This window comes from Acanthopagrus latus, chromosome 9 (genome assembly GCF_904848185.1).
Source record: "Acanthopagrus latus isolate v.2019 chromosome 9, fAcaLat1.1, whole genome shotgun sequence".
NCBI lineage: Eukaryota > Metazoa > Chordata > Actinopteri > Spariformes > Sparidae > Acanthopagrus > Acanthopagrus latus.
In genome coordinates this window covers 6,208,762-6,234,488 of record NC_051047.1, presented here as the reverse complement: position 1 = coordinate 6,234,488, position 25,727 = coordinate 6,208,762, and the positions used below count along the sequence as shown (strand labels likewise).

Sequence of the window (25,727 nt, the reverse complement as noted above, 5' to 3'; positions counted from 1 at the left end):
CATATTTGATGCTGCACAGAACCAGGCTAAATGTTTTGATGGCAGACTGTTGGTTGTCGTAGCCTGACCTAAACCAAACCAGTAAATGTGGACTTAGTGGCAGTGTCTGTGCCGGATGTGAGTGCAGGTGCTGTACCAGCTGCTCCTGGTTCTTCATCTGGTCAGCAGCCTGCTGAGCCAGCGTGGCTTTGGCCTCCTCGGCCGCCTGCCTCTCCTTCTCCAGCCGTTCTGCCTCCTCCTTTGCCCTCTTCCTCTCCTGCTCCAACTCCAGCGCCTTACGAGTCTGCTCCTCCAGCTCTGCAAGCACACACAGGCTATACACATGAGTTACAGACCATCTGAAACTGGTGCGACTACAGGATCAGTGAGGGAACACAACAGAACCCAACATGACCGTGAAAAAGCTGCCTCTTCTCGTTGGCACACTGAAGCTGAGGTTAGTTTGTAAATGAATGATTTTCTTTAGCCTCGCTATCCACCGTGCATACACACTGCTGTGTGGGTTTATGCTCATTTACACACATCGAATCAGACTGATGAGTTTCATCAAGTGTTTCAAAAGTACAGCCAGAAACCTTCTTAACCGTGAATATGAGCAACCCAACCGTGGTAGACAGGTGTACTAACAGGCGGGCCCATGTTTTCCGTTCAACTTCTTTATTTGTAAAGAAAGGATTATGGAGAAGCTGACATCATTTTCATTGCTGTAGTTTAAATCATCTCTCAGAAACCTGGTAAACCAGCTGCAGTGTGTGAGCGTCACACACCGAGCTGTTTACAGGAGATGAACAACCTTTCAACTTTGGGAAATGTCTAAAAATGCAAATTAGGGAATGTCAGCGTGCAGGAGTTTCCAATTTGTTTTAAATGCCTGAATAGTTTTCATTTTACTTCAGTTTCACTTTGGTTACTTATGACTTTTGTTGATTTTTGTGTGTGTTCCTCATAAAATATTAATTTTAATATATATGTATATTGTTTTGTTTCTTTTACAGTTTCGACGACCAACACTTTTATTGACAAAGTATTACCATGTCGTTCTACTTTTAACAAAAGAAGTCACAGTTGTTTAGATGGTTATAAACAAAAGAAGTGCAAGAATTCTGCCAAAACACACAAGTTAGATAATAAACCAACAAAACTATGAATTGAGCTAGACATTTGAAAGCAACTTTCAGCATCTTCTTGTCAAACAACTCTTTGAATAAAGTCCAAACTTTGGGAGAAAAAAGGTTTGGATTTCCTGCCTCTCTTCTAAAAGTCACCTGTCTCTATGCACAGGAACACACACTGAGCTGTGCTTGACCTCGGTCGGAGTGGAGTCGTACCTTTCTGAGCTCTCTGTGTCTGCTCTTCAATCTGCCTCAGCCTCTCGATCAGCTCATCCTTCTCTCGCTCTATCCGCTCCTTCTCCTTCTCCGCGTGCTCGCGCTTCTTCTTCTCGTTCTCCAGCTGCGCTCTGCGGAAAATAACACAGAATCAGCATTATTTGAATGTAAATATGTTACAATTCCAGGTGTGCATGTATTTGGTTTTTGGTGATGTAATTTCAGATATTTCTGATATGAGTAGCTTCATCCTCCTGAAATATCAGGACACAAATCACATGAATTTCACATCTTGATAAAGCACAAGATACGGCACACTATATGAGACTCCAGTCATTTATCTGACTCCATCTGTGTGTTTTGAACTTTTTCATTAAAAAAAAGGCTTTAAACAATGGAGGGTGGTATTTTCTACCACTGAGTGAAACAACACGCCACCTCACCCATCCCACTATTGTTAAATTACTCTATAGATTCCCTCTGGTTACAGACAGTTCAACAAACCATGCTTTGTTTGTTTTCCAATGAAAGAGCAGCCGCTGTGCTACCAGAGCCAAGCCTGCAGATGTGGAACAGGAGCTTGATGTTTTCAACGCAGTGACGCCCCCTGCTGCTCACAAAGCCATCCTCCACGTTACAAATCAGTTTGTATTTGCTTATAGGAAGCGCCAAGCAACACACACTGGGTGCTGTTTCCTGAACACGGCTTTTCGAACTCTCTGTTAAGAAACTTCCTGTGTCATCATTGATACAGCGTCATTTTGATTGCGCCGGTTGTGCTTGGTACAGTAGTTTGACAGGAACAAACTGCAGGTGATAGAAATTAATGATACACAGTTTTTATTAAATGGATTCCCTCAAACTCAACACAACAGAAGCTGCATCACAATATGATCAGTGGGTTTGCTCCACAAAAGATCTATGACTGTGACTCCAGGGCGAATGCTGTTCCCAGTGAATAATGCAGCAGAGTTCCTTTTTCTACACTGGTGCAATGTCTTGGAACAGCCTTCAGATACGCATCAAGTTGTTCATTATTAAAGCCAGGCAAGGTTTTTTACAGTAATGAAAGCTGCAATGATATTGTTACTTTAGGCGTCCTTGGTATTTGTTTTCTTTTTTCTGTCTAACATTACTAAATAAAACCAATCAGTTAATCAATTAGTAAATCAAAGTTTACACGGCTGGACGCTCTGGGTGGCTGATGGCCTACAACAGTACCTGCAGTCATCCATGTCTTGTGAGTTATTCAGGCATCAGGAAACACTTCTGATCTCTGGTTTAATTAGCCACTAGATTAAACTCCAGTCATTCAGGCATGTGCTGAGTTCTGCCCATCCATCATCTATGATGGTTTACCCTCTGGACGGTTAGACTGGAACCAATCCCTGCTGAGGTCAGGTGAGAGGCGGGGTACACCTTTGACAGGCTACAAGTCAATTACAGGGCTGCGAGCTGATTGGATAAATGTTTCACATGTCAGGCTAGATCACTAGAGAGTAATGAAATGAATGACAGTACAGGATGACTGTAAACTGACAGCCAGCTGGATCACCGTGATTTTAACACCGGTTAGTTGACCGACTAATGAAGGACACTGCTGTACAGAATTCAGTCTAATTCAGAAATTTATTGAAACAAATTAATTTGAACTGAAGGCACTTTCTCAATTGTTTCACTCTTCTAAAAATGTAATATAACCTGAATGAATTAATTTCTAAAATCAGAAGTAAAGGAGCTGACTTTTGCAGTCTGTATGTGTGCCGTGGTACCAGAATATGTACATTGTAATAATGCAAAAACAGAAAAACCACCATTTCTAATGGGAATACATGCTTTTATATCAACCTATAGATATATTAGAGCAGGGAGTACTGTACCTCTCCATCTGTTTGTGGTGCTTCTCCTCTCTGGCCTGAGCCTTCATCTGCTGCACCTCGATGGTGTCGGGCTTCCTCCTCCTCATGTACAGCTCATGGTTCCCCATACACAATGCCAGGATGCGCTTGTTGATCCGCAACCGAGGGGCGTAGAACACAAAGTCCTGGAGGAGACACAGAGGACAGACATAGCAGTGTAAAAAAAAACATCTAAAAAACCCCACCATAAATCACACATCGTACCAACACTTACTGGAGCTTTCTTATCGATGGGCTTGATGACAAACTTCTTGTCGTTGAAGGAAATATTTCTGATCTCACTCCAGGGGAAACCGATCTTTGGTGACAACCTGAGGCAGCACAGGGGAGATTTGTAATTAATGATTAAAATGTAGATGAATGATTTAGTCACTTTACTTATAGCATTTTTTTAAAAGTTGGGGGTCTGAACAAAGCTTTTTTTTTTTTTTGGTTGTTCACTGTTGGTTATTCACGGTTGCTGTACTGTGTATCACCAAAAGAGGGCGCTGTGGTCAAACAAATGCAATCCAAGGTCAGCAGGGAGCCTGAAAGTCTGAAGCTCATATTCTTGCAACAGATGTAGTATAACTACTGACAGGTGCAACACTTCATGCTTGTGACATACTTTTCAAGACAAATGCAATATTTTCATTTGTTGCTTTTGACAGGAAGTTCAAAACATGAAATTTCAGATTAAGACACACAAAATTTCATAAGAGAAAAAGTAATGTCAGTGGCAGTCAATTCACCCCTTAACTGCAGTGGTCAATCGACTGCAGCAGTGACTCTTCCTAAAATAAACTATGTGAGTGGGCGTTACTGCTGTCACTGACAGTAACACTCTTGTGGTTTCACTTTCTTCCTCTTTATCATCAGTTTTCGGTTTCATTGAGGTGGTGATCACATCAACTGGAGCAGTTCTCATCTGCTTGGCCTCAATCACATATGGTCAGAAACAAGACTAATTTTGTGCAGCAGAACAACAGGTTTTCTTTCTTTGGTGGAGCTGGCTTGAGGAAGTTGGTTTGAAGTCAGGATTTTATTTAGACGATGCAGTTGGTGATGGTAGAGTGAACTGCAGAAGTGATGGCTTTGGTGGTGATGCGAAGCTGAATGTCATCGGCAAAGCGATGAAACTATGAACTATTTTGGGAACCCTCAGCTTCATGTGGTGACCCTTGAAGGGGTCCTAACTAAACAAGACCGTACCAACCAGATCACGTGATGGAAAAGAGTCCTGTCAAGCTTAGAGTCAAAACTGTGTCACTAATTAATACTGAATATTGATGGGGTTTGAAACTGCAATGAATGAATCTAAGTAACCCTCATAACTCTGTATGAATGATGCTGCTGAGGGTGTATATAAGTAGATTGGTTGGTTACTTGTCTTCGTGCTCGTAGATGTTGAGTCCCAGGGCATCGACGCCCAGCCACAGCTCTGTGCCCTTCTTGTTTTTGATTTCAAAGTAGTTGACACCGTACATCTCCAGGTCCTGAGCGATCTTCAGGTACTCCATCATCGCATCCTCTCTGCACACACACACACAGAAAAAATCCTGTATGAACCACCTTTAAACACGAGAAATCTAAGTGTCTATATCTTTGTTATTCATAATCTTCAAATTCTGCTTACATAGAGTTTCACACACACACACCCAAACCCACACCCACACACCCACACACCCACCCACACACACACACACACATACATACCTGAGCATGCTTCTGTGTTCCTCATGCCAGGTCTGTATTCTGTCCTCCCATTGCTCCTTTGTCAGCTTGTGTTGCTCCAGGACTCTGCAGGACAACACGTTAGAGTTATAGATTTAACTCATAATACCATGACAACCATGTTTCCCAGTGTGAGCATAGCAAACTAAACCATGATCTGGGTGGATACTCGATTCTGACTAACTCCTGCTGTATGGACATCTATGGAGCTGCTTAACTATTTCCATTCAAACTGTCTGTCGCTGTTCTAAATGAATGTGCTTTATCCTGTATTCAATATGAATATTTAATTTACAGCACTGAGTGTCGTCCTTCAGTTGACCATCCTCTGAACACCACAGGATGGTGACTGTTACACAAGTTAGTTAGGAGTTAATGGACTACAATGTGGCCTCCACATCGTCCTATCGATGGACACCTTGCTGGATATTAACCTTTGTGTATATATATAAACTATATATAAAGTTTGTGTAGTATAGTGGTATACTATAGTACAGTAGTACAGCACAGTACAGTGTGTACGTGTATGTACTGTACCTTTGTGGCAGTAGCCGGTCGGAGGCCAGGTAGCCAGGCTTGTGAAGGTCTTTGTTGTAATCTCCGTACTTGGCCTGGACAGCGTAGGAGGCCACCAGCACAGCTGTCTCTGGGGGACAGTAGTTCTCATCATTTAGGATGGCCTCCTTCACCTGCCAGGACACACACACACACACATGGTCAGTAGTAGTCTTTAGTTTGAACTCCAGGTTGTTTCCATGCTGAGATTACTGGTGTTAGTAAACCTGAGATATAAATATATAAAGCAGAAGTCTGCACGTGTGGAATATTTATTGGACATTAGACATTAGTCCAAATATGCTGGCTATTTGACTAGCAGGAATACATGTTCACTTTTCTTTTATTTAAAGAAAAGAAAAAAAAAGAAGTGAAAATGGATGTCTGCAAGTATAACCTGTTTTCTAGCTGTCTGTTCAGAAAAAGAATACACATTTACAAACATTGAATGCGAAACACAAGCAGAACATTGTCTGATACATTACAGTCTACAATTGGCAGCATTTTGATATAAATTAGGAAGTAAAACCACACATTAAATTCAATGCCAGCTTTATTACTTGGCGGTTGCCAAATTCTCATCTAAGAGGCCAAAATCCTGCTCACAAAGTTGTAAATCATAGCACAGTTTCCACCATATGTCAACCTCACGGTCGTGTCATTTCCTAACCACCAGAATATCTTGGCAGGCTGAGCGATCTCTCGGTCGTTCAGTACCTGCAGGAAGAAGAGCTTCTGTGTGATCTCCTGGATGAGCTCCTCCGAAACATCCTCCGGGAAGAACTTTGCTCTGAACTTAAACTGCAGAGGATTCTCCTTCTTCACATCCTGCTGGGTGACCTGGAGAGAACACACACACACACACACACACGCACACACACACACACACACACACACACACACACACACACACACACACACACACACACACACACTACATTTTATCTCTTACCCTTCACACGTCCTTACAGTGTGTAAACATATAAATAAATGATCAAAATCTGTGTCCTCATTTAAAACAAGATTAAAAAAGCGTAAATAGATAAACACGGTTTACTGCTGCTGGTTTCAGACACACAGCATTAAAGTGTGTACCACACTGAATATTAAAATGAGATCATACGAACACAGCTTTCAAGCATGATACAGTCTAAACCACAGGAGGAAAAGTGTTTATCATAAAGAGGCTTTCAAAACCGTCATATTTCCAAGTTTTGGGAATTTATTTATTCACATGAATCATGAACACATGAATGGAAGTGACCTTATAAGCAGAAAGTCTTAGACTGGTTGTGTTTAGGATCTCTTACCTTTTTATTGAGTTTGAGCCATGTGACGTAGCCTTTACTGTCTGTGTACTGCAGGCCGAAGAACCAGACCTCCCTCAGACCCACCGTCTTCACCACCTGGAACCACACCAAGGATTTTTATCAGACTTTCGACTGAGCTCATATAGAAAAGCTTTCCTCGAACATTTCTTTGGAGTTGTATGATTTATTAAGACAAAACTCTCTATGGGCAAGCTTTATGACTGGTTGAGTTCATTTTTCACAGTGATTTAACACCCTGTGAAGACACAATCATGAGCAATCCATTGAGGGAAACCACAATGGTTGCACTCAATACCTGCGGTGGGAGGAGGTAAAACCTGTGCATCATCTCACTGGTGTCATTTATTGACAGTAATTATGTCTGGGCATCACAGACTCTGCTGTGGAATACTGATAATTAAACAGTGCATGCGTTAGCACTTTAAGGAACTGTTTTCTTTGGCTTTCCACACAGACAAAGGCTGAATGTCCCACCAAACAGACCGAATGTCTAGTACACTGTCCAGAAGCATGTGAAAACCAGAACCATGTATGAAGACAGCCAAACATCACACTCCTGCTGCAGAGCAGTGTCTTCCCTCCAGCTGTGAGACTCCTGAATCCTTCATCTCTTCATCTCATCTGATGAAATCCATTTTTCATTTTGGTGACTTATCATTTAGTCATCCATTTTTATGATTCTGTTTTACAAGTGGCATTAAGGTGACCACAGCTATCATTATGATGTCAGTCCTGGTTAAATAATCATAATTAAATTGATCTTGATTACTGTAATCTGGTGCTAAAACAGCATCCGCTCCTCTGGAGAGACTTTCCACCAGATCTCTGAAGCTGTCTGCAGGGACTTCCTCACTCACAGCCACAAGAGCAAAGATGAGGTCCTCCTCTGATGGTGGGTGATGAGGTCTGACTCACAGTCAGTGTCCCAGCTCATCTCACAGATGTAAGCCATGGCTCTGTATGCAGGCAGTTAAAGTAAACCATTTCTAAAAACAAACTAACAAAAAGCAATACACTATTGTCTAAAATACAACTATATACTATACTAACAGCATTAACTATATAAATTTGGACCAAAGCAAGGTGTGTAAACTTGCATTTTTTCTAATGGCCGGCAGGAGGTGACTCTACTGGTCTCTAAAGATATCTCTACAGGTATCTGATTGTATGTTGTCTTATGAGAAAATAACCGTTCTTCTCACTTAGTTTATTACCTCAGGAGACAGTTTCATAATGAGTTAATGGTCTCAATCTCCAGTTTCAATTCTTGTTCAATCACAGCATGAATTCAAAGCTGGCCCATGTGGCCTTAAAATAATAGAGAGACAGTTTCAGGCTATATCATCATACAAAATAGATCACTATATTCAAATCTCCTCAAAAGCACTTCATAAATGCTAAGACAGGGTGACAAAATGAATCATCAAAATATACCTGATGAAAGAACTCAATATCAATATATCAATACTACCCCATAAAAGGGATACAGCGGTTACAGACAATGGATGGATGGATGGAGAATCAACAGTAATGTGGATATAATGACAAAGAGGGAAAACGCAAGTATTAGAACAGGTGGAACCGCTGAGTTCAGAAAATGAACTGTCTTTACTGTAATGAGCCATTAAAACCAGGAGAAGACAACGTTGATGTCATATAACGATACAAGAGATCCAAAATCTGAGACGAGATATAGTCTCATATCACCATGTATCTATATCGCATCAAGTCCAATTAAGAGTACAATAAACGATAGGCAGTGCACGCTTTGAGACAAGGCTAGTTTCTAACAGACATGTTGTTACCACAGTGTGTCCTCAGGTTCTCAGTCAGATCTAATCAAGAAATGCCCCCAAGCTCCACCCCCTCATCCAAATATGGTCACTTCCGGCTCCAAAATAACCAAGATGGTGATGACCTCTAAAGGCCTCTAAACAGCGGTCCACAAACCTATGAGTGTCATCACAGTCTGTTGGGATACGTCTGTCCACTGACTTTTAGAGTGTATTTCAATTCAGACTTACTGTCTGTGATAAATTGATGTTGAGACCACATACAAACAGAGTAACAACATCAGCTCATCTGATGGGAAAACTGCAAGGTAGCAGTTTAGTGGTGCTCATCAGCCCCCGCTGTTCTTTCCTCTCTCCGCTCCCTCTCATCTGTTCTCCTTTTCTTTCTTTCCCCTTCGCGTCTGACTCCGTCCTCCCTCCCTCCTCTCTCAAACGTTCCCACACACTTTGTCATTCACAAACCGTTGTCCCATTTACAGAGAGAGAGAGACAGTCCCTGAGGGGATGCGGGTGCTTACTCAGACTCTAATGTGATTTACACAGTCAATACGACTGCGCTCACTAACATATAATTAACTCTCGCTCAAACTCAAGACACAGACAGACATGCTCACATAAACACATTAAAAGCCCATGTGTATCAAATCATCACAGACATAAAGAAAGGCAAGCCATCCAAACACATTGGTGCAATGGTAACTGTAAAACCAATCGCAGTTGCGCGCACACACACACATACATACACACACACACACACACGCACAGGGCCTCCATTGGGGGTGGGAATGCGGTATGCAGAGGAAGCTATGCGGATGCTGAGAGCTCAGCATGCAGATTTGGGGTTGCAGGATGAGAGAGAGGGAATAATAAGTGGAAGAGCAAAGAGGAAAGACGGGGAACATAAGAAGGACTGAAGAATTAGGCTGTTGGGGCAACTGTGGTGTTCATACAGACAACTTACAAAACTGTGTGTTTGTCCATCAAAGTGTTCATGCCGCTGAGGGCTTACACTCTGGTGTTTGGGCTAGTTTGATTAAAAAGCTTTCCTATCTCGCTAAGTGTGTTCATCTGTGAGTGAGTGAGTGTGTGTGTGTGTGTGTGTGTGTGTGTGTGTGTGTGTGTGTGTGTGTGTGTGTGTGTGTGTGTGTGGGAGAGAGAGAGAAAGAGAGCTTAGGGGTTATATATTTAGCCGGACAGCCTCTTTATCAATGGACGCCCTCTCTTCATTCATGTGAATGTGCACCATTTAAAAATGGAACAGCTTTCAGGACCATCTGAAGGCGTCTTGCATGACTCATTACCTCACAGCTCACCCTTCACTCCTGGACTGTATGTGACCTCAACACGCTGCAGTGGAGTGAAAACAAGGAGACAACAGTGCATGTGCACGCTGAAGAAATATTATTAGCAGAGGCTGTTAATCCTGAATCAGTCTGTGTTTGTCAGCTTACAAGCTCCTGAAAACTTGATGTGTTCCTTTAGGATGTCACACGATTTCAGCAGAGGCAACATGTATGTTTGCTCATGCTGGTGAGAATTCTGTGTCATTTACATCGAAGGGGGTTATCTATTTTATCTCCATCTATTTTTAGCTGGTGATGGACAAATGACACTTCACACTGTCATCCATCACTGAGTTCTGTCATTATGTCATTACTTCTACACCTGTCAGCTCTCCTCGCCTATTCCCGTTTCAAGCCTGTGGAACTGATCCTTCTCACCATCTGTTAATCTGTTCAAAAGAGTTATTAATTCATCATTTTGTCTATAGAATATCAGAAATTTGTGAGAAACTAGTTCCTGAAGGACATCAAATTGCATATTTACTCCGACCAAAGTTAAAAAAAAAACACAGAAGTCTTCCCTTCTGAGATGTGAGAACCTGCAAATATATGGTTACTTCACAAGGTACTTCTATGAACTCAAGTCTCTGTCAAAATAACTCGATTGATCAACTAAGCACCCAGCGCTCACTGGGATGGTTTTTCAGAACAGCTACTGCTCTAAGAAAGTATACTTCCACAATGCTGCTTTCCTCAACCAATCTTGAACCACACTTCTCATTTAAGTTGACTGATGGTGGGTGAGGGCATGAAATCATAAAACCAAAAACCTTAAAACCAATAACGTTTCTTCATAATTGTGTGGGAGGGGTTGGCTAGCTGTCCACAGAAATATAAAATAACCAACACTGTGGCAATTCATAATATAACTATAAGCTAACTCTCAACATCAGCATAATGGCAAACTTAGCTTCCATTAGTTGTTAACTATAAGCACACTAATATGACTAGTAAAGTCAATACTGCTCCTAATTCATCAATTCAAGTGTCACAGTCACTCTCCCCCCTCACCAACAGCTCATGATTTACTCTGATACAACAGGAGTGTTTTCAGGCCACTCAAACTTGTCCTGGTGCAGGATTAAAGCTTGTCTGTGACTTGATCTCGTACTAGAAAGCAGAACAGAATCAAAAGAGCAAGAGCGAGTAAAAAAAACAAAACAACTGAAAACAAAGATTCTCTCTTTCATGCTGTCTTCCTCCTCTTCGTCACCACAACCTCAACAAACCTTCCAGCCTGACATGAAACAATGCTGAAAGCTGCCCTTTTACTTCCCAGACACACATTCACACACAGACCCACACCATCCACCCAGCACTTACATCCACGGTCTCCCGAAAGCCGCCAGTTCGGACAATGAGCACTTTGTGCGTCATCTTCGTACAGAACCAGTACCGACCCAAACCCGGCCCAGCACCCACTGGCACACACACGCACTCACTTTCGGTATTGCTTTTCATTAGGAATGGATACAACGAACAATGTGATTCTTCCCCCCCGTCCACAGAGGTCCCTCTGACAGACCAAATGTAAAGTTGAATTCTGACTCTCTCCTCCCGTCCGGTGACAGATGTATATTTTGTACTCTTGTCACCGCTGTATTGTCCTCACAACTGATTTGAATATGAATCATGTTGACAGCATGTGTGTCTCATACCTGGTCGAAGAGCTGTTTGCCTGTTGTGTTGGGCTGGATGGCAAACTCCAGCTCAGCGTCCATGGTGGTGACGCGCACATTGATCTGCAGGGAAGAGGAAAATAACACATCAATTAGGTTCATCATTCAAATAAACATGTTCTCTCTCTTCTGCTACACGGTTTAAAGTCCATCTGTTAGTTAAAATAACCTCACAATTCCCACATGTGTACAGTGAAAATATGCAAAATGTGCATTCAAAATGTTGAACTTTGAAAGCAGAATTCAATGGCAGCATGATGTGGCACTGGGAGTCTCTCACACACACACACACTGATAGAAACATACAGCATGTATTCTGATGATTCAGTAGCTCTGGACCCAGTGAACCTACACTACACAGGCTGACTAGAGAAAACCTGAATCCTGAAATTGTAGGGCTTTGTGCAGAGAGTGAGTCATGATCACTGGCTTTGAATAGAGAGGGTGGAAAAATATCTTTAAAAAGCCATTCTAAAGAAATGAATACTGAAGTGAAATCAGGAGATTAAGAGTGAAATGAAACAGCAGATATGTTGAACAAAAGGCGAAACAAACTGTGAAGATGTTAACATTGTTTCAAAGTAAAAGATGGAAATTTACAACAATCTGTGCAAAGGAGTGAAACAACAACCCTCAAAATGTTATGAAATATTGTGAAATAAATTCAAAACATGTGATGGAAGAGTCACTAACAAAATTGTAGATTTTAGATTTAAGATTAATAAAATAAAGAACAAAACTGTAGAAGTAGTAGAGGTAAAGCCTGACCAACTGTGACCCTCTGCTCACGGGACAGCCTATGCCAGTACTGTGTCTTCCTAGTCAGACTTCTATAAATATGCCTAACACATAGTGCACGTACACACACACACACACACACACACACACACACACACACACACACACACACACACACACACACACACACACACACACACACACACACACAAATAGACAAACACACTCTGTGTTACAGCCAGTGTCCATGTAAGGCTCCGGCTGTTTACACTGCTCCTCCTGCCAGGAAGCCCAGAGAGGAAGTCACTTTCACTTCACTCTAATGAGGGGAAATTATCAGGAACTCTACTGAGCGTTTGCAGTAGCCTACTAAAAATACCTTCCCACACAGTCAAGTTTAATATAAAAAGACTGTGTCTGTGACGTGGCAGACAAGAGAGATGGCCACGCAGGGCGAACACAAACACAAAGACAATGACCTCTGCTCTAAGAAAGCGCTTGTATTGGCTCTTCAGGCTCCTCAGGCCATCTGCACTAAAACACTTCAGGAGCGAAAGTTTGCACCAGAACAGCCATTTGGCGAATCTCTCGTTTGTGAGGCAAGCTGATAAACGATGTCCAAATGGACTGGGCTGACAGAGAGAAAATATCACCACACGTCATGTCACAAGTGACTGGAAGAGAGGATAAATCAACCAGTGCTACAGATGAATATCACAGCTTATTCAAATCAGCGCAAATATCTGCTGTTATTACACAATCTTCAACTTCTTCTCAGTTTAGAACTCATATTACTAAACACTGTGTGCTTTGCATGTCTTATTTTCAAACTCATTTGCAGGTTTTCAAACACTTCGATCAATAAGATACTGGGCTCCTACGGTACATTTCATTGGTATGCTTAATTGGCAAACTTTGTAACTGTAACATTCAAAGACACATGGAGATTGTGATCTACCCTTTCTAATATTCTAATGTTTCTGCTGTGCACTCTTGCTTTGCTAGAGTCTCTGATATCTAACCAGCAGCGACGTTTGTGGCACACAAGTGAAACAGTACTCCAACTTAACGTCAGTAAAAGTGCTGTTATTATAAGAAAGCATCAAACATTGTGATTGCTTGTGTAACATAATCTACATACACACATTTATCACAGTGTGAATACTGTAATGGACGAGCTCTTCTAAGGCCTGTTTTCACTCCCTCTGCTCTCTATTTGCTATTTTTCGATGATGATTTTATCCTGAAGCTGAACTCAAAAATAGGCGCATGATCTTGAATTATTCATGATGATAAAATAAGTAAATGTTTTATTGCCACTGGGACGGCAGCAGTGAGGTGACGTGGAAAAATAAGAATCCAGTGGCAACAACAAAAGGCAGTAAAGAAAGGGATTGTGGGAGTTGCGTGCAGTCAGGTGTGACTTCACAGTCACATATGAGCATCTGGAAACTTCATTAAGGACTGCTGCTACATCGACCTGCATGTCGATTGTGAAACTTGAATACTGACGTTAACGGAGAAACAAGTTAGAACTGAGTAATGAAGTGTGTGTGTGAGTGTATCCATGTGTGTGTTTGTGTGAATATTGTTGCAGCAGGAAATCACAACCGGGTCTCAAACCAGCAGCAGTGCTCGCGGAAACCAAACCAGTCTCTGACCACAACCCCTCCCTGTTCAGGGCACCAGACTACACACACAAGTATGCAATCACACATTTATCTGAGTGTGTGTGTGTGTGTATTATCCTATCCCACTGCAGGTGTGAAACATTAGGCTGTTCTGTGCTGCAGTAAGCAAACCAACACTGTCCTTGAGAAACCCTGATGGAGAGCGAGAGACCCAAAGAAAAACAGAGAGAGAGAGAGAGACAGAGCAGATGAGAAAAGGGCAACAATGGTACTGTTAAAATGTTCAACATGCCTAAGGCACAAAACTGCTGCATCAGCAGTGCCTGTGTGTATGTGTGTGTGTGTGTGTGTGTGTTATTCAGGTCACTTGAGCCATCTATAAGTCTGCTACATTCTGACTGCTTGTTTCTTATGATTGATGCGCTCTGTTCACCTCAGGCGTTATCTGTCTATCTGTCTTTGTCTTCCTCCCTCTCTCTCTCTTTGTCTGTCTCACACACACACACACACACACACACACACACACACACACACACACACACACACACACACTTGCACAAAGCATGTTCGTCAGACAAAAGCAAAGGCACTCTACCCCCAACCATGCCTTCTGTACACACACACACACACACACACACACACACACACACACACACACACACACACACACACACCGCAATAACTTTGCAGACAAAAGAAATGGTAAATATACATATACTTATCCAAAGTGAATATCTCTACGCTCTCTCGCTGCAATTATTGTCGATTAATCTGCCGACTTGTTTGGTCTACAAACAGTCAGGAAATGGTGAAAAACGTCAATTAGTGTTTCCCAAAGACCAAGATGACGCCCTCAAATGTCTTGTTTTGTGTTATATTCACATTCAGGAGGCTGGATTCAGATCAGATTTTTCTTCCTTGAAATGAACACAAACCAATTCATTGATTACCAAAAAAGTTGGCAAACAATGAACTGATTAAAAGTTGCAGCTCTGATTAAGTATTATTTGAGGAGAATTCTGACCAAACCCCCCTTTTTGTTGAAATAAATCCATGACACGACTGTATTGCACTCATGATTGAAGATGCTCATGCATTTCGTGCTTCCATTTAACCCTGTTTGCTTTAACGTGTCGCTGTCCTCATACGAGTACTTATGGAGAAGACAGGTTTGGTGTGTGTGTTCCACATTTTGGTCAGCTTTTGTACAGTTTGTACAGTAGATGTTGGGAAGGTATGGGAACACAACCATATGGTAGCGGTGGTGTGTGTGTGTGTGTGTGTGTGTGTGTGTGTGTGTGTGTGTGTGTGTGTGTGTGTGTGTGTGTGTGTGTGCCACAGCAAGGCAGACATCTGTGTGTATGTATGGGAGCGAGGCCATATGGTGACCTCACACACGTGTACAACATGCACACACAATATGGCTGTTTTTGTGAAGGCATCATAACAGGTCATGTGTCTCTGTGCTGCTGATAAAGTCGCCATAGCAACAGCTCTGCGGCTGATTTTAATGTGTTATTCCACAAAGCCTCGTGGGCTTCATAGAGAGGGACTTAACATTTGACAAGATGACCTGGAGAGGACTGACCCCACAAATCTGTGGTTCAGTTTGTCGGGGCTACCAGTTACATTTGTTTAAATTATCTCTCAATTTGACAGTTGTTTATATTTCATTCTTATTTTGTATTGATAGATCCTTATGTCCAGAAATAAAAGCAGAAAATGGAGAGAAAATGGCCAACCTGACTGACTAAAGCAAATGTTATGCCCTCAAATTGCTTCATGTTTGAGTCCAAATTCTAAATGAAAAGCAGCAAATCCTCACATCTGAGAAGGTTATGTGACACAAAAGGATGTACAGAAATTGATATAAAGAATTTTTATATTTTACTCTCAGCATTAAAGCATGAAGAACACGATCTCTGTAGATTATACGCTCATATCCTGAATACACATCACACAAGCTGTTTATAATCCATACTAAAACAAAGAGTTTCTTTCTTTTAAAGGGAGGTCTCAGCAAAAGAACACAACTGAAGTGAGAACGGAAACACTAATTATGGAAACACTCTGCAGCTCTATGCAGAGCTAATAACGTCAAGTTTCTTTGTGCGATGCAGTAAGAAGAGCTCCTCCGATATAATCTGCTGCTGTCTGTGGGGGGGAATTGTGTGTGAATGTGTGTGACTGCACACAGATACAGAGTGGGAGCAACATGTCTTCTAGCTGATAGCAACAAAACGTTGGCAGATAAAACAGGCGGCCCGAGCCTGACTGTTGACCACAGTCCTTCACTGCACTGCTGGCTGACTGATACCGCTCACACCCTCTGCTGCCATGTGTCAGGGGCACACAAATATCATTTTGTGTGACATATACACAAAAAGATACCGATATGGCACCTGCAGTACTGTACTACAAGTCATCCATTAGTTATGATCACCACTGCCTCTGCGTATGCCACAGCACGTACTGCTCAGACTACTGCGAACACCGCCAAGACAAACAATCAAACAGAGACCAGCAGCGAAAACATCAGTACTACAGAATTCATCATGGAAATCTACTTGCATGGATAAAATAATCAAGTACAGTTGGGAATCATTTAATTGTAATTATTATTATCATTATTATTATTATTATTTACAGGAATGCAGTGAGTTCTCTGCTTCAGGTAGGTTTCCAGAGCGCATCAGGAGGACTGTAAGTGTGTTTTAACTTAAACGCAGTTACACAAACCTTCTGAATCAGCAGCCGAGGAGCAACCTCACACACACTGAAGGGTTTCAGCGTCACATAAACAACCACTCCTATCACACAGCATATTACATTAATGATAGCAAGACCTACCACAGAGGTGTTATCAAGTATTGTTTGAGTATGTGTGTATGTATGTATTGAGTACAGTTATTATGTTTATACTAGGGTTTAAGTTCAGGCAACAAAAAAATGCGGTAAGTTTCCAAGAATGTAAATACATTTGGGTAATAACAGACCCTTTCACAACATTCAACACATGTGAGAACGGATAACTTCTTTCAGGTGCAAATATTTCTGGTCTTTTTTTCTGAATTGCGAACGCCGCGACATAACAAATACATGATCGGTCGGTTGCAATGATGGTCCTGGAGCGACAGTGATAAAGACAGTCCAGGAACAACACAGATCATGCCCTCTCACATATAGAGCTTTTGGGAAATCGAGCCTTTTCGCCATTTTACATCTGCTTGACATCATCGCTTTCCCTTTTTTCTCTGAGGATAATTTTGACATTTGTTTTGAAAATGTTATGACCTCCTGAGTGACAGCAGGACTGTGAAAGAATAAAAAAACAGAAATGTACAAAATGTAATGAGCCACACAGGTACGAGCAGCTGCAAAGCTTCCATAAACAATAGAGGGAAATATTTCACGGTGTCAAATTATTTTTATTAAGATACATGATTTTGCAGTGTAAAAAGCTGCAGAGCTGCAAGCCAAATCATTCCCCGTGAGGCTCTGTGGAATACTGAGCGTGCACGTCTGTCTCAGTGTAGCTGGCTGTGTTTACCAGCATCCTCCATGCCTCCATGTTATTCATAACAACCAGTGACAGCTAAATAGTAGGCTAGTGTGTACAGGCAGAGGCTGCCCACGCAACACAGCCCACCTGTTGATTGTGTTTGTGTGTGTGTGAGAGAGACTCAGACAGCCATAATTAAAAGCTGTTGGTAGCTAAGCCGGTTAACAGAAGCTTAAAGGCAACCAGGGCGACGCTGCCTTTTTCACCTTTTCTCTTATCTGTTTTCCATCATCCAGTCTTCCTTTCTTCACCTCTGCTCCTTTCCGTGTCCTCCACCATTCATTCTGTCTTTACCTCTCCTCTCTACAGCCCAGGATTTTCCTCCTCAAAACACTTTCCCGTACCACGCTTCTATTTTAATTAGTTTTGTCCTGGCACATTTTAATTTTTAAGGATTTATCAAGTCTTGTTTTTCTGGCTTGTTCATAAAGGCTGTTACGAACAGAGGCATCAAGGACGGACGAGAAAATCCATCAGCACAGTGTCAGACCACACAAGTCCACTCAGTGCTGGAGCTCAGAGCAGCATATCTTTTTTTTTTTTTTTTCATGGATCTGTGGGCTGGCTTGGATTGGAGCAGGAGGAGTAAGCATGGCAGACACAGACTCGCCTTCAGCTCTGGACAAAAAAGAATACACCTCTATGCAAGAAGGACGAGTGCTAAGCAGCACACAAATAATAATAATGATCAGGGCTTTCAATATAACACATTCATTCTAATCAATTAATTACAGAAAAAAAAAATGATGTGTCTGAAAATAGCGCAGATTAATCGTGTTCTATGACAGGCCCTGACCTTACGTAACTGAACGCGGCACGTAGTGGTGTGCTGACGGCCCCAATTCCTTTCTTTCAACACCAAGTGTTTCAGAAACATTAATTTTCCTTGGGTGGGTAAAACCTGTGGTACATGTATATATATATTTACATATATAACAGCTGCCCAAGTATATCTGCTGACCCACTTCAGCATTTTACACTTTTATTTTTGGAATCTGTCGGCAGGAAAGACGCCACCCGTGAACAGTTAACTTGTGGACAATCTGCCCTCACTCTTCCCCCCCGTCAATCCTGCTCTGCAGACAGACAGAGAGAGAGAGACATTCCTCCTGTGATTGTGACGCGGCCCCTCCTACTTACTGCAGGGATACTTATGCCGTTGTTTTGTACAATCTTGTAAGTTTACCTGCGATGTCGTGTGGTACATGGTGGTTTTGATTGGCTACATAATTACAGTTCTGTGTTGATTCCCCTGTGACTCGATTCAACTAATTAAAAGAGTTGATCACTAATTCTTAATCGATCAGCAAAATGATCAATTGCTTCAGCGCTAATTAGCATCAACTAATTGCTGTAGTTATGTGTGATTAATCACTGTGTTCATGATGGAATGCAAACTACATGGGCAAAAGCATGTGGACACCCAAACATAGAACGTGGCTGCAGGTATTTTGCTCCCATTCAGCCACAAGAGCATTAACAAGACCGGCCACTGATAACTGGTGATCAGGTCTGGCTCTGAGTCGGCCTTCCAGTTTATCCTAATGGTGTTGGATGGGGTTAGTTCAGGGCCCTGCGCAGGCCAGTCAAGTTCTCAGTCATGTTGTGGCTGTAATATTTCCCTGAAATTGAACCGAGCAATCAAGACTGAACCATTACAAACTGCACCACACCAAATGTACAGGGGAGTCTGCCTACATTTGGCCATGTAGTGTACTTCTGTAAATCACCTCGAGTGCAGTTAATGTTTATGTTTTATCCCAATGCTTTAGCGATAAAGCTTTTTTAGTACATTCCATTAGGCAGTGGGTGAATTTAGTGGGGGTTAGGGAGAGGCGGTGGGAGAGGCGGTGAACTTCACACCCTCCCTCTAATTAGATTTAGTGACTTGGATAATTCCCATTATATAAATGAAAATGGCCCTCTGAAATATTTAAAGCCACCGGTGCAGGCTCGCTGCCCCCCCTCCACCAGCCCGCAGCCCCCAGGGACACCATCGCCAGGAGGGGCAACATGTGCAAAACGCAGCAATAAATCAATAATGTACGACATCCCACCGCATATCACACCCTGGATGAACAGGCCTGATGCACGCTTATTCAGACACACACAAACACACACACATACACACACACATACACCCACATACACACTGTGAGTGCCATATTAACTAAATAAATATGTATTAACACGCGTACACACCTTTTATTCATGAGGTTCGAACACAGACACAGGCCTATGCGCTCTGACACAGATCCTGCACACACACACACACACACACACACTCACATTGCCTTTAGGGAGATGCATACACTGACCAAAACATATGGGAAATCAATACAACCTCTCCAGCAGCATTTAACCCCTCAGGGTGTGTTGTCAGATGAGTAGAATATATTTTTTTTTCTCTGCTGTCTCCATGTTTGCTCTCCTTTTCATGTTTTCATGTCTCCGCTCTTTGTCCTCCACCCTCCTCAAAAGCATTGTCTGCAGCTGTAAAGGGGTCAGTCTGCCTCCAGCTAAACACTGTCCTCCATTACTGTAACACCTATTTATCACCTCTATCGTTATCTCTTTTATGCAAAATCAGTTTCATAAACTAGGAAAGACTTTAAAGAGGAAACTTTGGGGCTTTAAGGTGATTGATCTCATAACAGATCAGTCTTTTTATCCTGTAGAAAAGCTCGCTGAAAGATGTCATTTTGTTGTGATAATCAATAAAAATGGAAGATAACAATAATTTTGACCAAACGGGCCTGACTTTGATATCAATATCTTAAGGATAATATCTGTACTTTGTAACTGTGTCCCATCAGGCTATAAAGTTATCCAAAATCTAAATCGGTATATAGTCTTGTATCACAATTACAATTTATGTTGTATATATTGCCTAGCCCTAAAGTTTAACGATATTATGTACTGCATGACTGGAGCATCCTCCTTACATCATTATTGGGGAGTCAGCAAATATGAATAATTATCTACATATCATATCTTGATTTAGTTCCTTATAACAAACTTCATAGAGGCCATAGTGCTAACCATTCCTCATGACCTTGATGAAGACCTAAGGCCAATCCACGTTAGTCTAACTTTTGTCTTGCTACAAACCAAGTAATAAAACACTTTTAATACTCTCACTTCAGACCCCGGAAGACATGGAATAAAAATTCATCATTACACATACTCTATTTGTGTTCAGAGTCCTAGTGTCTATATTAGTGCTGTTCGACCCAATAATTAATCTGTATCAGTGTCAAAGGTGCTGCTGTACCTTACCCTGCCCTTGACCTCTCTGAACTGCTGATGATTAAATATAGGAGAAACAGGAGAACTGAAATAAAGGGGGGAAACATTTGTGCTGTGCTTTGCTGTGTAGTTTCCAAATTAAGGACACGTATTAATGCCTGCACAAAGAGTTGAGGTGATTTCACAAGACGCAAGTCACGCAACTCTGAATCCCACTAGAACATAAGTTAAACCTTTGACTTTGGGACTCTGGGACTTTGCAAATTAATCCTTCAAATATAGAAATATAGAAAAAAAAAATCCCCTCTCTGGCGTAGCCCTGTGTACCAACACATACTATAAACAATACATGAACAGATAAGATTGTTTTGTGGCATTTCCTTTTCCTAACTTGATGAAATCACCTCCTGTTTGTCCACCATTCCCTTTCTGGTTGGCCTGCTGACACGGGGCGCCTTTTGTACAGACCCCCTTTGAACAACATGAAAGCTGTGAGTACCAGGGGACACCCGTGTTATGTTAGGGGTGCATGCACACACAAAAACACCATTAAATCAGAGCCTCGAGGAGGGTCACGGTCCGGGCCAAACTCACTTTTTAATGGCCTGCCTCAGGTTAACTAGCTTATAGCCTGTCTCGCCTTTTAGGAACACAACAGACTGGTCCTGAGTGGCTCAACAAAACACAGCCTCTTTGTTGCTGTGGTGCGTGGTTCGCTCACCTCACCTGGAAATATTGCCAATGTGTTTTTCTGCTCTATGTTTTGTTCGTTTGTTGCTTGACATTAGCTTCGAGCTGATGGAGCCGAAGCTAGCTTACTTGTCCAATGATTAGCCTAGAAGGCGAGCCTGCTGGGGCCACTCGGTTTGAGCTTTTAATCCAGTGTGACATTTAAGTGTTTTCGTGGCGAAAGCGACCAGAGAAATGGCCCGACGAGGCAGTGAAAGGGCTGACGTGTTTACCGTCCGACTGCTCGGCTTAATGTCAAAGTATAGCCTAATGTAACCGGAGTGGGAGTTCCCCTCGAGGGCGGCCTGGGTGTCGTTTTTCTGGACTGGATATGAACAAAGTGCCTGTCACTCAGTCCTCTCCCAAATCCTCTTTTATCCCTTTGTGCGCCTTTATTCTTCCCTACGGTGCGTCTGGATCATCAGAGCTCCACTCCATCGTTCGAACTTTCTCTTGTGCTTACGTTTGTAGATTACCCATCCACCTGTGTATCCACGAGGCTCCATCTCTTATCTCCCAACACATCTTTCACCAGCCGTTCCTCTCTCATTCTATCCACTGATTTCTTTTTGCATTGATGTTTCTCATTAGTGCATGTCTCTGTCTCTCTCTCTCTCTCTCTCTCCTCCTATGAGCTTTTTCATGTCATCCCCTCTCCTCTCATCTTCCTCTCTCCATTGCTGTCACCTTCTATCTCTCATTCTCTCTCTCTCGCTCTTCAGCTCCCATCCTCTCGTTACTTTTCCAATCACATGTCCCTGGTCTCTTTCCAGGAATTGGGCCTGGCCTAATTCCCCATTACTGAGATTGATGTACCGGGGGGCTCGGTGCAATCGCTATAGCTGGCTGTGGCTAAGTGTGTGAGCCGCCAGCGCGTACAGGACTGTAAACACCCTGCAACCACAAGCTCCCAATCCAAGCTGTAGTTTTCACTGACCTCTATCCATCTATTTTTGGTTGATGTGACTATCAGAATTTGGAGTAGGTTTACAGTCGGGCATTGCTTAGGAGTTGCTTAAAGGGTCACTCCACCAATCTTCCACATGAAAGTGTGTTAACAGGTCTCGGCTCCAAATGAAGCTGTATGTCATTCTGATAAATTGCCTCCGGTGATGTCACTGAGTCGTCAAGTTGCAGTGAGGGTGATATGAGTCACCTGTTCTGTTGTGGGGTTTTTTTGTTGTTGTTTTTTTTCACTTTCTCAAAACAATGTGTGGAATAAAATAGGTGATCTCTCTGGTTCTGATGCATCAATTTAGATTTTTTTTTTAGACAGTTTCAATTTAACATTTTTTTAACAATTTAAAATGTTAAAACATCAGTACAACATGGATCATGGATGTAGTCATATTGCAGGACAATGCTAGTTTCCATTCTGAGGCTCTATCATCGAGAAGATTCCTGGAGTTTATGTTCGTGCCTCCAAGGTTAAAAACGCAGTAAAGGTAATATAATAAATGGCTCCACGGCCCTCAAACTATAATCCTGTTATTTAAGCTGCAGTGCAAACTCAGCCTGTATGTGTTTGTGTCAGGGCAACATGAAAGCTCCCACTGTCCTTCAGTCCCAAAAATAGAGCAGAGAAAGCCCTCTTTGTGTTCGCTCCTTTCAACAGACAGGACTGATCCACAAAGTGACCGACTATGTGAGTGCGTGTTTTCCCAAAACTCCATACACTCCTGTAACACATTACCTCTGGCTGGGAGAGCTGGTGACAGGCTCTGGGCTCACTTAAAAAAAACAAAAAAAACCAGATATAGCCGGTGTGGTTGGCTGGAATAAAGAACAATGGCTCAATTCTATTTGTTTCTTACCTATTTCTTATCAGTGCCTGAAAGCCATCCTGCACTTACAGTCAACCTCTCTTCTGAGCCAGGAACTTTAACCTCCTGAGTACTATTCAATGAGGTCGAAACAGAAAGCATTGTCTGAGTTTAAACTTAACTGATAATCTTTCCTGCGATCAGTAAAGCGCCAGTTCATAGTGTTAGCCTCTGTTTTTACAGCAGGATCTCAAGTCTTTGATGTTATAAAGAACCAAACTGAGTATCTGTGATTCAAAACTGGTGCAGTCAGACTGTGGTTGCTATGTCATTCAGTAGTTCAGTGATCTATTGATCCAGAGTCGACCTCACACTGTGCGTGATCAGCTATCATGTTATTAATGTGAATACAAGGATAATGCAACTTACGCTGATGATCCATACAAACATACATGCAGAGTACTGGTGCTATTCCATACATGTGTCGGCCTGGCTCAACTCGGTTTGACTCTGTGCAGCAGCCCAGTGTGGCAGGGATTCGAATGTTCATTAAAACAAGGCGTGTCTTTAACTAATGTGCTCATCTTGAGTTGAAGTCGGGTTGATGGCTGTGACTGACGGTCAGCGGAGCAGCTGTGAATACTCCTCCCTGCACTTGGAGTCACTGGCAACAAGGCTCACGTTTTTTTTCCGTCGTACACTGTAGTTACATTTCCTATAAATACCTCACAACAAATTCTCACTACATCAGGAAAATGTTGGGTTTAATTAGCAGTCACTCATGAAACAGCTGAGTGATGAAATGGTAAAATACAGCAGATGCTTGAAATTGTAGACAAAGGAGAGTATTCAGAGTTGAACATGAGTTGACTTTAAAAACACGGTGATCTCTGGTCTCCTTCAGAGGTATGAGCTGAGTCTTGCAACACTTGTTTAAATGTGAGACAGGGGGTCAACGCAGGCTGACTGTGGGCGCGAGACATCCCTGCAGCCTGCTGGTTGGACACACTTTGACTTTCCTCCGGAGAGGGGCGATCTCGGGCCCAGCTCAGCACCACTCGGCATGGTTTAAGTGATAATGGAAGCACAAATCGGCTTGGCATGGTTTGACCCGGCGCACCCAAATGTGTGAGTGGAAAAACCCCATAAATTCCTTGTCTGCAGCTTCATGTCACATTAAGGTTACCCAAGGCAGTGGCTAGTGGGCCTGACTAACACCAACTCTATTCAGAAACAACATATTTGCATTTACTATTGAGTTCATGTCAGAGGTAGAGTATTGGAATTCCACTTTTACTTCATGTATGTCCTAAGTCCTTCATCAACCATGTAGATGCCACGACAATGGGATTTATTAACTACAAGGAATTACAGAACACAGCTTTGAGAAATTAACAAAAAAATCTTAACTCACACAGAAGCTTCAGTGAATGGAGGATGGAGAAAGTGAGCTCACATTCAAAACGCTCTGAAACAGGGAATTCATACGTGCGTCTTATCTGTAAAATTATGCCAACTATTCCCTGGAATTCTGCAGCCCGGAAAATCTGATACTGAGGAATGCAACAGATACGTGGGATTAAAGAATAGGAGTGTTGGCAGCAACTCTGCTCATGAGAGGTGCTCAGAGGTGGTGGTGGTGCTGTAAATCAGACATTAATCTCTATATATATGTTTGGTACTGACCGGTTTGGGCATCTTTCTCCTCTCTCCGCCCGTCCCCCGTTGCTGAGAAAACAGGAAGAATTCGTCCTCCGTCTTACTTCCTCTCTACGGGGCACCAGCTCCTGCGACACAGCAACAACAGAAACATATGAACCAACGTCAACTTAAACATCAGTGTGTCCTTTAAGATGTCATGCAGTGTACCTTGCTGTGTCTCTGTCTATCTTATTTCATTTGCCTCTCTCTACATCTCTTCAGTTACACCTATTGTCACTGTTGAGAGAGACAATGACAGGAGACAATCAACGGCAAGATCCAAAGATCAGAGTAAAAACAGGGAAAGAGTAGAGAAAAATAAATTGGAGGCTACACAGCTTTTTCATTTCATTCCATGAGGACCATCCATCACTGCCTTACATGGTTTCATCCTTAAAAAGCCAGAGAATTGTTGTAAGTCAAAATATATAAGCTGTTTATGCTGATATTAAACAGAAATAAGCAGAAGATACTTGCATGTGAAAACCTTGAAGTGTCAAATTGTATTTCTTTTTTTTGGTTTAACAGAGAGAACAAGACAGCCAATCAGAGCTCTGTAGGCGGGATTAAGCACTGGGGTTCCACTTTCATGTGCCAAAGCCAGATAAGCAGAAATCCACAGAAATAAATGTGCATAACAATCAACAGTGTGTGGATGAGATTGACACAGTTTACAAGTTAGACATCATTTGC

General features: G+C 42.3%; 1 protein-coding gene across 5 annotated transcripts in view; it reads right to left on the bottom strand.

The window, feature by feature from the left end:
• Window positions 1-25,727, bottom strand: part of LOC119026307 (radixin) — a 39,955-nt gene that overhangs the window by 3,556 nt on the left and 10,672 nt on the right. For 3 of the 5 annotated variants that reach the window (XM_037110578.1, XM_037110577.1, XM_037110581.1), the window contains 11 exons: window positions 25,020-25,120; window positions 11,641-11,724; window positions 6,826-6,921; window positions 6,233-6,355; window positions 5,498-5,649; window positions 4,943-5,026; window positions 4,613-4,759; window positions 3,462-3,558; window positions 3,209-3,372; window positions 1,329-1,459; window positions 137-297 (listed from right to left, as the gene is read on the bottom strand). In XM_037110578.1, coding sequence (XP_036966473.1) covers window positions 137-297; window positions 1,329-1,459; window positions 3,209-3,372; window positions 3,462-3,558; window positions 4,613-4,759; window positions 4,943-5,026; window positions 5,498-5,649; window positions 6,233-6,355; window positions 6,826-6,921; window positions 11,641-11,724; window positions 25,020-25,031 — 1,251 coding nt within the window. In that variant the 5' untranslated portion in view covers window positions 25,032-25,120. Of the gene's footprint in view, window positions 1-136; window positions 298-1,328; window positions 1,460-3,208; window positions 3,373-3,461; window positions 3,559-4,612; window positions 4,760-4,942; window positions 5,027-5,497; window positions 5,650-6,232; window positions 6,356-6,825; window positions 6,922-11,640; window positions 11,725-25,019; window positions 25,121-25,202; window positions 25,272-25,727 lie in introns of all 5 variants that reach the window. The other 2 variants (XM_037110579.1, XM_037110580.1) reach the window with 1 other exon arrangement.